The sequence below is a fragment of the Salminus brasiliensis genome, chromosome 10 (assembly GCF_030463535.1).
Source record: "Salminus brasiliensis chromosome 10, fSalBra1.hap2, whole genome shotgun sequence".
Taxonomy (NCBI): Eukaryota; Metazoa; Chordata; class Actinopteri; order Characiformes; family Bryconidae; genus Salminus; species Salminus brasiliensis.
Genome location: NC_132887.1, coordinates 12,854,903 through 12,867,990, shown reverse-complemented (window position 1 = coordinate 12,867,990; position 13,088 = coordinate 12,854,903). Strand labels below are relative to the sequence as shown.

The 13,088-nt window shown below is 38.0% G+C and overlaps 2 protein-coding genes across 2 annotated transcripts; both read right to left on the bottom strand.

Annotated features, from left to right (window-relative positions):
* Positions 1-1,821: 1,821 nt before the first annotated feature.
* On the bottom strand, positions 1,822-4,237 carry LOC140564610 (tribbles homolog 2-like). The gene is made up of 3 exons (XM_072690205.1): positions 4,106-4,237; positions 2,438-2,730; positions 1,822-2,281 (listed from the first exon to the last, which is right to left on the bottom strand). Exons 1-3 carry the CDS (start codon positions 4,235-4,237, stop codon positions 1,822-1,824), a joined length of 885 nt encoding a protein of 294 aa, XP_072546306.1.
* A 243-nt stretch (positions 4,238-4,480) lies between these two features.
* Positions 4,481-11,290, bottom strand: napba (N-ethylmaleimide-sensitive factor attachment protein, beta a). Its single transcript, XM_072689265.1, has 11 exons — positions 11,048-11,290; positions 10,608-10,687; positions 10,394-10,510; positions 9,908-9,954; positions 9,712-9,789; positions 7,790-7,845; positions 6,549-6,633; positions 6,364-6,468; positions 5,981-6,049; positions 5,831-5,881; positions 4,481-5,688 (listed from the first exon to the last, which is right to left on the bottom strand). Exons 1-11 carry the CDS (start codon positions 11,143-11,145, stop codon positions 5,587-5,589), a joined length of 888 nt encoding a protein of 295 aa, XP_072545366.1. The 5' UTR covers positions 11,146-11,290; the 3' UTR covers positions 4,481-5,586.
* Between the last annotated feature and the right edge of the window lie 1,798 nt (positions 11,291-13,088).

Sequence of the window (13,088 nt, the reverse complement as noted above, 5' to 3'; positions counted from 1 at the left end):
GGTCCTTCTCACTAAGAGACAGTGGAATACAGGACCCGCCCATAGATAAGCCACGCCCACATAAAAAAACACTATAGGAAATCTCCCATTAAAAGATAAGCCTACTGCAAGACTTCTGGGCATGTTTACTAAAATACACTCTTATTAAAATAAAAAAAAACTGACTTCTATTAAAACACTCCAGGACCCTCACTATAGCAAATACTGTGTGTAAAAGACTTCAGGACACTCCAACTAAAAATGAAAACCCTCACACTAAAAGACTTTAAGATCCTTTCCCATACAAAATAAAATAAATAAATAAATAATAAAAAAATATTACTACTAAAAGACAACAGCACTATTCCCATAAAAAAAAATATTTATTAATATTATTTACAGCTACAAAAACACCCTCCCACTAAAGGTGCACGTGTTTACAGGTCACTGTGTGTACAGCAGTGTACAGCAAAATGTGTCCTCTGCATTTAACCCATCTGCGGTAGTAAACACACACACACACACTAATGAACTAGGGGCAGTACACACACCCCCAGAGCGGTGGGCAGCCAACTCCAGCGCCCAGGGAGCAGAGAGGGTAAAGGGCCTTGTTCAAGGGCCCAACAGTGGCAGCTTGCCGAGCCCGGGAATCAAATCCACAACCCTGTTATCGAATAAATAAATAATAAATAAAAATACTACTACGAAAAGACAACAGCACCATTCCCGTAAAAAATAAACACTGCCACAAAACCCCCCACCCTCTAAAAGACTACAGACCCTTCCAGTTAAGACAAAAAAAAAAACAATAACACCAAAACACTGCAGTTAAAACACCATCAGGAGTGGCAAAAACTACAGCATCACAGCATTAAAAGACTTCAGGACCTTCCAACTAAAAACAAAAACACTCCCACCAAAAGACCACCGGACCTTCACTTAAAACAATCCCCCTAACAGATAACCAGGCTCTCACTAAAAAAGACAGTCCCACAGAGGAACACTATAGGATCATCCCACTGCTCCAGGACACTCTCACTGTTAAAAGCACTACAGGACCACAGGCGCCTCTTACCAAAACAAACCCCCACTGTAAATATTATAAGACTCCCACAAATGTACTCGACCAAAATGTGGGGCTGTAGCCCATTTGAAATAATGAGTTTATAATGAGTTGTGAAAAAAAAATAACAACTATAATAATAATAATAATAATAATAATAATAATACACAATTAGCAGTGATGCTAAAGCTAATTTAACACAATGCTTGAAAATTCATTTTCATTCATAAATAATTAACAACTAGACATTTTCCAAAAATCAAATGTACAGGAGCCCACAAAGTTCACACGTGTGACACTTCAGGCTACAGCAGCAGGCGAACCTTGGAACAGGTGTGTGTGTTGTGGGCGTGTCTTACGGTCTTGTGAGGAGCAGGTCAACTATACTCAAAGTCTCAGCGCCCTCCAGCGGAATTATATGGAACATCAAGGAAAAGCCAAAGGCTGAGATCGTCCTGGAGCACAAACACTGAAGCACCGAGAACAGTGTGAATCAGAAATGGAGCTGGTAGTGATTTCAACATTACCATTTTCTTCAGTTTACATAAACGTGTACTTCCTGACTGTCCAGGCAAAAACGATTACCTTTAAGAGGGGATTCAGATCGTTTTATTCTCAAAGCATGATTGCCATCTAGTGGTCGTGGCATGTTCTGTTGTTTTAACCCTTTACATTTAAGTTTCATGCAAGTAAAAAAAAATTATAATCACAAAACTCTTCTTTATAGTTGCAGAATACAGGAGTCTGAGATTTCCATGCAGTGTGTCCTCTTTTACTGATCAGTTTACCGGCTCATAGCTGCACAATTCCGGGACCATCTGATCATCATCCTGGAGGAACATGCTTCTCCACACTTTCTGAGAGTTAGGAGAGGAAAACCAAGGGTGGTCCAAGATTTCCTGTGCCGTTAGTCGTTCTGAAGGGTCCAGACGAAGGATGCTCTGTATCAGGCACCTCGCTTTTGGGGAGAGAAATTCCGGAAGACTGAACCTACACCTCTGGATTTTTCTGAAGAGGACGCTGGAGTTGGAGTCACTGAAAGGATATCGACCAACAAGAATGGTGTACAACATAACTCCAAGACTCCAAACATCTGCAGCTTTCCCCGAGTACTTGCCCTCTGCCAGCAGGCCCTCTGGACTGGCATAATAGACAGGGCACCTATGCTTGCCATACACAGAATCATCCCATTTGTCCATTACAGATGCATCTTCAAGGCTGGTCAGCATCAAACTGGTCCTAATTGTGATAAAAAAAAATAAACAGTTCAACACATGATTAAGCCTGCATCAACAAAACCACATGAACACTTTGTGTGGATCTAAAGATCTCATTTGCATTGTATTTGAACAGCACTAGTATTCCTCCTATTTTGAAGGAAAATTGACACCTTACCTCTCTTGATTTTTAAAGACAAATCTTCTTAATTTCAGGTCGCGCAGAAGCACATCGTTACTGTGACAATGTGCCACAGCAGACACCATCTGATGAAAGAGTGCTGAAGCTTCGTCTTCATCTAAGCTTCTTGAGGTCTGAACGTATGTGTGCAAATAGCCATAACTCTGTCCAAAGAACACATAGGCCATCATATCCTCAACAACAATGTCAGTTATCTGAGTTAGGTTGGGATGGTCGGGAAGGTAAAGGTAGACGGCCACTGACTGCAAATATCTAGAGATGGGAAACACCTTAGAAAGAGAACGAATACATAATAAAGCTAGAACTAGATATCCCAGAAAAGAAAAAAAGGCTGACCTATTCAGAAATCTGAGATTTCCATTACCTTCAACCTGTATTTGCCACATATTGAAATATGTGACATATATACAGTCATATACACTGACTATTATGACCACCTTACCTCTTATACAAAGAGAGGTAAGAGGTAACCCCTGGTGTGGTATGAACTCTGCCCATTATATCAGCTCCACTTGGTGGACTACTTGGTGGACTATTCTCAGTTCTGCAGTGATACTCTTACGCTTTTGTAATGAAATGTGCAGTCAATCAATCTTCAAGCACTGATAATATCCACAGTATACTTATAAAAGCATATTGTGTAGCACAATAACAACATTTATCATGCACTACCCAAATAATACATGCTCTGTGGGATCCTGTCCACTGAAGAACTGGGTGAAGGGAGGCTAACAAAGTATGCAGAAAAACAGATGGTCTATAGTCTGTACTTATAGAACTACAAAGTGATCCTATATGGTCAGTGGAGCTGATATAATGGGATTCATTGCAAGTGCATTGCAAATCAGGGGTGATCATAATATTCTGATATGATTGTGAATTTAATTATATATGAAATTCATTTTTGGCACCAAAACAAAAATAAATAAATAAATAAATAATATTTTATATATATTTATATATGCCCCCCTATATATATATATATATATATATATATATATATATATATATATATATGTATATATATATATATATATATATATATATATATATATATACATATACACATACATATATATATATACATATACATATACATATATACATATACATATATATATATACATATACATATATATATATATATATACATATACATATATATATATATATACATATATATATATATATATACATATACATATATATATATATATACATATACATATATATATATATATATATATATATATATATAGGGGGGCAAAAAAAACTTTATTATTGTTAAAAATAATAGGAGTATTTCTATTGGTCCATTTATAAAAATAAAAATAAAATGATCAAACAGAGACAATACTACAATTTCCTACATATGATAGAATTAATATTTTCATTTTTGTTTACCACATATATGTATTTACCTATCAATCAAAACTATACCAGAAACCCCCTCAAGACCTGCCTGATGTTTTGGAGATGCTCTGATCCAGTCATCTATCTATCATAAGTTACAGCTAAGCTACTTATGCCTGTGCATATATATATATTATATATACTCAATCCTTTATGATATATGTGCATATATGCACATACACCAAATTTCTGAATCAATCAGCTGATTGATTTGTGCCTGTGAGGTCTTACCTTACACACGAGTTTCTGATCGCTGTGAATGTGAGTTGCTCTGAATACACTCTGCCCAATTTTCTCAAACAGCACATACTCCCCAACTCTTTTCAAACAACCATGTGCCTCTGTAGAACGATGAGAAGGCATATCTGGGGCCCAAACAAGAAGTCAACATGAGCAGAAAGAAAGTCCTGCTGCAGGTAGGTCCTTTACCAGCTAAGAGCTTGTCTTAGAGAGGGCTTAATACAGTTGGCCGACTGTGGAACGCCAATGTTAAAAAATGCCCTTTTCTAAAAACAACAGGGGTTGGAAGCAGGTGACCGGTACACCTGTATAAAGACAAGGCATTAGCTAAGTGCGTCTGAATGAAAGGGTCAGGACACTTAAATGTACATGTTGTTAATATTTATTGGGTAGCACACAATATAACACGTTTATTATTTAAGTTACAGCGTCTCGGTAAGAAACCACCACAAGTTGTTGACCCTTTCTGTGTCACCTGACAACTTTTAAAGGTTTTAAACACACTGGACATAACATGCTTCAGGTGTGACACTCCACTATGAGAATTAAGGTTACTGGCAGTAGAACCCAAACTCAGCACTACAGCCAGGATATCAGTGTAACTTAACTTAAACTTAAAAGGACAAGAAACGTGAGAATGGATGACCAAAACAATAGGCCTAACTGACCGTGCTTAGTCCCTTATTAAAGAAATGTGAAGCACAGTATAGCTATTAAAATAATAAAAATCATACACTTAAAAAAACAATACAACAGGCCTAAATATCTATATAAACTATGGAATGTCATGAGTACTTCAAATCAAGCAACTCTTTGCAGCAATACCAATACACCTCAGTAAACCACTCACTTAACCATGTGTTGTTCATTTATGAGCCAAAGACACTGCTCAGTTGATATCAGTCAGTTAGATGCTGTGAATAGGCAACAGATGAGACAAAATGGCACTATAATGGTAAAACAAAAGTAAAGGCAATGTAAATTTTCAACCAAAATCGAAACTGATCATTTCAAAGTAAACTCGCACAATCATGAAGCCACATTTTGAAAAACACGAACAATTATCATGCAAGACAATGTTAGTGACAACATTAAGGTGAACATCAGGCAGATTTCGGCTCTGCAGGGTTTTTTTTTTTTCTCATGCCACACACAGAGTGGAACGATCAAACAAAGAACGTGGTTAAGATGTGTTAGGTGTTGGGTTAAAGGGAAAGAGGACAACACTAGCCATTGAATAGAACTCTTAAGGATAACCTCTGTAATATTGACAATATTGACACAGTATGTAACTCTGGAATCCAGAATGCCAGTCTTATTGCAGAACTATCCACATCAGGCCTGGCAGATAGCTGAAAGACTGGCATTGGGGCACATCATTGAGCTAGCATTACTAAAGAAGTGTTCAACCAGATTGTCACACAAGAACAATAAGAATGAGTAGGGATGTGTGCCACAGTGTTACGGGCGTCTCATTTCAAGTCACCGCCATCTCCCTGGATAGTCTTTTTGATGCGCAGCAGCATAGTGGTCTGCCACTGGTCCAGGCGAGAGATTGAATCAAACTCCTTCACCTGAAATAGCAGCACAGGACGTAAGCACAAATCACTCTGCCCACAAATCACAAACGTCAAAGCAAGGTAAGTGCTTTGAAATGTTCTTATCACTATAAATAAATCACAATCACAGACACCCAGACTTGAAAGGGGAACTTACAGCCTCAGTGAACGCCTCACTGTTTTGCTCCTCATGCGCTTCCAGTAGTTTCTATATATAAGAGAAGCAGTTCAAACGCTTTGCACAAAACAACGATGCTCATTAGTAAGAATCATTTCTGTACTTTTCCAAAAGCATTGTCTCACTTACTTTTAAGAGCTTACATTCTCTAGAGTCCGAAAATGCTGGAAACATACTTTCATACTTCTCTATGGCCAGCTATAAAAAAATAACAAATGGGGCAAATTAATGCTGTTGATAGGAATCCAAACATACACATCACAGAAATAAACAAAATAATGACCTACCAAGCAGGCAATGTATGTCAATTTGACATCAGAAAGAAGTCAATGTTTTGTTGAAAATGAAAATTGGATTGACTCCAGACCCAACATTGTATAGATGATGAATTTTGGTTGGAAATAAAAATCTGGTTGACCTCAAACCCAAAGTTGTACAGATGTTGGAATATAACTTCAGAAAAACTTCCACTCGCTTAAGAATTTCACAGACGCATTAAAAAAAACACAAACCTTTGCATTTAATTCATCCACAATAAAGTGGCAGAGTGAAGCTTTCCAGAAGTACTCTTTTGCATTGTATTTCAGCAGCGGGTTATCCATTGTGCTAGTTGCAACCTGAACAGAGGAAACAGGTTAGATGATATAGCACTACATTTGTTTATAGGTTATAAAGTGAGTAAAACTGGCACACAAACCTGTTCAAAGATTTCAATGGCTTTTGGGTACTGTTCCAGCTGAGCACAATAAAACCCAACTTTCAGCAGACATTTGTTGGCAGAGCTGAAAGTAGACAAAACAGCTTTTACAAAACACATTCAAACCGGCATGCTTCTGTCAAATTCAGGGAGCTGAAATACGAGAACTACTCCATCTCAACAACTTGGACAGCAGGATTTCTGAAATTCTAACACTATATTACATTAAGCAGTAGAAGTCTGGCTATTGATACACCATTAAACAAAAAGGACTGGTTTCCAGAATATGTATTCAGACTAGTACTGGACTACACTGCATTTTGAATTTAGATTTTCCATTAAAAGGAAATCATAGACTACAAATACGTTTAATCCCTGTTTGGAAAACCAACCTTAAGTCTTATGATCTGGCAAAAAACTCCAAAATGGAAACTTTCCAGGGGAAGGAAAAATCCTTTATTTAAAGGTGGAATAAGTAAGATAGCGTTTGAGTGAAAGTGATAATAAAAATACTAATAATATAACTATAACTATAATAATAATACAATAGGGAAAAGCGTTTATAAAGCAATGTTTAAATCACTAAACTAGAGCAGTTTTAGCATTCCTCCTGAACTGACTTTAAAATGTCAGAACAACATTTTTCCCAGTCCCAAAAAACATGCAATAAGCTGTAAGAATGTTATATATAGTGTCAAAATATTTTATTAATTTTATTAAGTCATTTGAGCATTTCTACTGGTCCATTTATCATGAAATTTTAACACCATGTAAAGAACAACTGCCAGATGCAAAATGCAGAAAACATATAAAAAGAAAAAGAAAAAATGAAAAGATGCTGCCAGCAATGCAACCAGTATGGCAAAAATGTGTATAAATAAAACAAGTAAACAGAAATGCTGGAAGCAAAAATGTCATGCAATGTACAGGGGTTCAGGGCACAATATCTCCTCTAGACAGCTTTTACTGTATTTGAACAGTACAGTTACAACTAACTCCGCTGTGTGGAGACAGAACATAACTGGCTGGCTCTCAGATCTGTTTATATGCAAAATGATTCAATACTACAGGTATGGTACAAACACAGCCATCAGGGGGAATCTTGATATGTAAGTGTCTGGTGTCAGCACTCAGAAATGACATATGGGGAATATGAGAAGATTACATGAAAAGTCCATGACACATTTTACATTTGTGGGCGCAATCCCATCTTATATAAGATAAGAAAAGAAAGAAAATACCTGTTTGATTCCTCTCCTTTGTAATAATCAGCTGCCTGTTCATAATGAGCAATTGCCTGAAACCAAAGAACAGGGAGAGTTTTGTGTTTGCATAAACTGAGCCCTAATGTAACAGTGGGGAGGCCAATACTGTAACATTTTCAGAGCTCACCTTGAAGAACAACACAGTCTCAAGTCCTATTGACACAAAAGGATCAGCTATGGATCTCATGTTGGTAGCTTTACTCATCTAAAACTATTACTGCTTTGTGGTCTTTTTGCCTTGCTTGCCTCAAAGTTTGAGACAAACAGTGCTATTAAACAATGTTTCAGATTTGGGGGCATTTGTAAAAGGCCAGGACATGTTGGCTAGAGCAGTAGTGTGCCCACCAGCATCATTAGCAAATTCTCTGCTACATTAATGGACCACAGATGTGATAAGATGCTAAAACACAGATAAGCAGCAATTATTTTGATTCCAAGTTACTATTAAGAGTTAAATACAATAAGCAAATACCATTTGGATGGAAATATATATTTCTTAAATCAGTCAAATTTAATCATTTAACAGTAGCAAAGATAACATTACACATGAGTGCATGCATTTGAATCCAGTTCACATCCTTAATAATTGCTGAAATTCAGTAACCTTAAAAAAAAAAGCTATATTGTTCTTAACTTGGTTGTAGAATTCAAAGGAAAACTTTAACTGGTAGAGAAGTTCTTCACAAACAAATTACATTATTTAGCTTATTCCTAGACATTATTCCTAGACAGTGTAGCTTGTTTTGTGAAACATTGTCATTATAAAATAATACTTTTACAAAAATATCAGAAATATTATATATATTAATTAGATGATTAGATTATTTCACATTCCAACATATTATGTTATATAGAATATAGACTTAGGTTTGTGTAGTGTTAACGCCGGTCAACCTTACATGACCCTGCAGTATTTTCAGGTCAAGTTGTGTGCATACAATACAAACACAACCTTGGAACATATGCTATAGGGACAAAAGTACTGTTTCTTCAGTTATTGTTGTCAAAATCAAGGACATTAAAAAAGAGCTTATCCTGCTTTCGTTGTAGTAACTGTCTTTACTGTCCAGGTAAGGCGCTTTACTAGTTTCTGGAGCATTGCTGTGAGGATTGTGTTTAGCAATACAAGGGCGTATCCCAAGAATATTGTCTGGAGCACCATCATTCCAGACGACACAGTTCTACTGCTCAATGCTGGTGGGCCTTATACCCATCTAATGCCTGGCATTAGGCATGGTGCCAAAAGGTTCATGTTTACATGCTCCAGAGGGTCCTATTTTATTGCCAATACTTTTCTTCAGGGACTAGACAAGCTGTATGTGTGTGCATTTGCACATCTGTGTCAACAATAAGTGCAACTTAAAGTATCTGAATGTATTCATTAGCAGAGGTGTCCACAGATATTTGGACATATAGTGTGTGATTTCCATCCTTGAAAAAGCTCTTCTGGTGTTCTTTAGTAAAAGCCAGGTGTTCTGTATGAAGCCATGACAACTTAAAGAACTGACTGAAATGGTTACAGTGTCTCTCCAGTGTCCCTTTTGTACACTGGAAACCCCTAATAAAGATTTTTGTTGTTTTATTTTTAGGTGAAAGGCATTTCAGTCTAACACCATGGTTCATTTGTCACCTAAACCTGTCCTTAATGTTTACAGTTAGGATGAAGTTCTGGGGAAAAAGGAAATTACAGAATATCTATTAAAGTAAACCTGGACATTACATCCACTTCAATGTTGCTAAACCTTAAGTGATGTTTGGTTTAGTCCTGATTACGTTGGAGGAAAGGGCATCTTTAGATCTTATCAGATGTATGTTCTCATTTAAACAGAAAGCGACATTAGACTTTTAAGTGTTTTCCCTGTGTGTGAACAGCAGCTTAACAACTAAACAGATCCCACCTTTTCAATATCCACCAGCTCGGACTCGTACACTTCTGCAATAGTCATGTGATGTTTGGCCGCAATCGTGAATCGTCCCTGTGAAAGAAAGAGGACATTTACAAAACGCAAAACCGTGGCAATAAGGATCCTGTTCTGTGTGATATCTGAAGTTATATACATGTGTCCTTTCCAGGTTCACCTGCTTTCATCTTACCATGTCTGTATATATGTCGATGGCTGCATTTAAGCAGTTGATAGCCTCTATTTGATGCATTAAGAAAGAATAGATTAAATTGTTAGTAATAAGCAGACCTGAGATAAGAGTTAATAACAAGGCAACAGAACACAGTGACAATTCAATGATGTTCGACAACTGAGATGATTTTACTAACTGCCATAAAATCTGTGTTACTGCTGAAATGTCAGTGATAAAAACAGCAGCTCCCAACAAAATGCAGAGGTACTGTGATCCTGAGTGCAAAATGTGGTTTCACTGGTGAGGTAAGAACTAGGATGGACATAGAGACTCATCACGCCTACTTTCCAGATGTTCCTGCCGGAAGCTACACCATATGGACACAGTGGGCTTCATTTCTGTGATATAGCTCCTGGTCCATGCACGCCCAGTCAGGAGTGTTAATGTAAAGCTTATAATTCTTTTCAGCTGTCATTTCCATTACATTGTGTAGATTAGTTTCACCTTGAGGATCAGCCTTCTTGTAAGCATTGCCAGCATCTACAAAGCTGGTGGCAGCATCCAGCTTGTTCTGCATCTGCATATGAAGTCTTGCAGCCTGGCAGAAAGCATTGCCTGCAGCTAGATGACAAACAAAATATGAAACCAGTCAGGAAAACAGAGCATGACAACCAAGAATGCATATGTATGTGTGCATATAGGAATGGTTAATGCCTACCACTCCAGTTCTTGGCCATTTTGAACATGTTGGCAGCTCTCGCATACATCTCACATGCATCCTCTACCTTGTGGTTGCCCCTGCAAGACAGTGCATTCCAACATTCACAAACTGGGCACTATTAAAGCTATAATCTCATAATATTATGCTCCAAATAGTGTCCCCTAGTAGGCCGTGCAGTTGATATGCAGGACTACGCGTCGTACACATGGTCATATATGACATTGAGAGATGTGTGTGTGCAAGGCAGCACAGTAACACGTCGTGTTTCACTTTCCCACAGATGCGAGGGAGTGTCTGAAATGCGATTAAGTGCATGTCATGCGATGTCCCTGACCAAATAACCGGCCTGAATGTCAAACCATGGACATCATCATCATCACTGTATCGCTTTTAGCATCACGGCTAGCCAGCTAGCTAGCTCACGACATCAAGCTCACCCGAACATCCCTCCGAGAAACGACCCTGATGACTTGACTTTTTTGTCTGCTTCAGCCATCAGCTGCATGGCCTCCTTCTCTTTGCCGGAATTATCCATGTTTGTGTTTTTCTAGATGCGTTCCTGCAGTGCAGAGCAGGGGGCTGGATGGACCTGACCTAAAATGATAGATAGATAGATAGATAGACGATGTCCGTTCCCACCGCTGTGATGCTGAGAATAGCTCGACGCGTTATTTTTTTTTTCCCCACCCGTTTTCAGACAAACCCCGCCTTTCCCAAGCTGGGATTGGCTAGTACGTCCCGCGTCCTTCGCAGCGATTGGCTAGAAGAGTATGCTCAGGCGCCGTAGATAGAGTGGGAGAGGCGGGGTTTGTCTGAATACGGGTAGAAAAAAATACTTCGACGAAAACAACAGAAATCCAGGCCTGCACAGTGTAGAGGTATTACACACGACCCAAAACAAAGTGATGCCATAGCTGATATCCTGGTACCGATACCAATACTTTAATAACCAATAACTCTAATAATTGCTGGACACGTTAAAATTACATTTTTAGGTTTTTTTTTCTTGCAGTGAATATCAGTAAACATGGACATCAGTCATTATAACTGAAAACCTTTCTATTAATATTAACTGCAGTAAAATCATCTGCTTTGAGCCAGGGTGACTGGCTGAGTGCAGAAGGAAAATGTGTTTCAATCTTAAATGTAAATTTGCTACAGTTTTATAAAATAAATAAAATGATTCATATGTATTTGAGGGGCACAACAGTCTAAGCATTGACAGGTCCTGAGTTCAATCCCCAGTGATGCCGCAGTCATCCGTGGCTTTCCCTCTTCCCCTTAACGTTACTAGCTGGTCTCGCTTAGCTGACACAACAGAACTGTTATCCAGTGACACTGATTTGGAAGTGATTCACTGGCTTGGAGGAAGTATTTAACAGCCTTTACCCTCCCGGCACTGGTGGCATTGTAAGATAGGAGTAGTTCCAACTACTATTGGTTTCCAGAAAGTAAAGATGTTTCAGTAGTACAGGCATTAAACACTACATGGACAAATGTATTGGGGATTTTGATCTGATTTGGAGTATAGCTGTGAAGATTAGATTGCATTCAGCAACAAGAGTGTTAGTGGGGCAAGGATGTTGGATGATCACCACCTCACCTCATCCACAGCTCCCCAACTTATCCCAAAAGTATTATATGGAGCACCATGGCTGCATGATATTGGAAAAACTGACATTGCTGTAGAATTTCTTCCTGAAATATATATTGCAATTGATCTTTTGATAGAGTTACGCGTTCAAACATAGGAAGTCAACACTGCACAAATGTGCTATACCCCTCCTCCCACATGTGCAATTAAGAGTCATTTGCAATAACCTGTAAATAATATTGTTATTGCTTTTTTAAATTCTTATTTATATTGTGTATATAGTGTAAATTATTTATTTTTTGTAACTGAGTGTTTTGCTATCCCTTTCTGCTGTGACACTGAGAATTTATCTTATCTTATCTTACAAATGCTGTAATTCTGCCTCTATATAGTTTAGTGATGTGGGTTTTAGGCAGTTCAGTGTAAATTCACTTACCTTCAAAACCCCTCAAGTTGAGTGTATTGGGTGAAGAATCCAATGATGATGGTTGGACACTAATACTGCAAGAACTCACATACAGACATTCTGGCAGTTTTCAAGAATATTCATTTTATCTCAACTGTAATCATTAGAAAATCAGTCAGAATTTACCAAGTACCAGGCGCTCCTGGACCAGGTGTCAATTAAATACATAAAGAAAATATATTCTGTATATAAACATAATGTGCTAAAGCTAGCGAAAATGGAGAAATGAACCTGTCTGATTTTTTTAATTATCTTTTATTTCTATTGAAATTAATTTGTGCATCTTGTGCTTGGAGAAGACCATGGCAGGTTGAGAGGAGCTGTATGCTGGTTCCAGCCAGGTGTTAGCTACACTGAGAATATCGCGAGAGTGAAGACATTGAGTGCGCATGCGTGTTTATGCGCAAGGCGGCAACTT

Excerpts from the sequence above, each read along its gene's own strand:
- LOC140564610 (XM_072690205.1), bottom strand. The coding sequence starts at position 4,237 with ATGCCTTCTCATCGTTCTACAGAGGCACATGGTTGTTTGAAAAGAGTT. Across the intron at positions 2,731-4,105 it reads ATCAGAAACTCGTGTGTAAG|GTGTTTCCCATCTCTAGATA; the intron begins GTAAGACCTCAC and ends TCTCTTTCTAAG. Across the intron at positions 2,282-2,437 it reads GTCTTTAAAAATCAAGAGAG|GACCAGTTTGATGCTGACCA; the intron begins GTAAGGTGTCAA and ends TATCACAATTAG.
- napba (XM_072689265.1), bottom strand. The coding sequence starts at position 11,145 with ATGGATAATTCCGGCAAAGAGAAGGAGGCCATGCAGCTGATGGCTGAA. Across the intron at positions 10,511-10,607 it reads AATGGCCAAGAACTGGAGTG|CTGCAGGCAATGCTTTCTGC; the intron begins GTAGGCATTAAC and ends TTTGTCATCTAG. Across the intron at positions 5,882-5,980 it reads GAGAATGTAAGCTCTTAAAA|AAACTACTGGAAGCGCATGA; the intron begins GTAAGTGAGACA and ends TCTTATATATAG.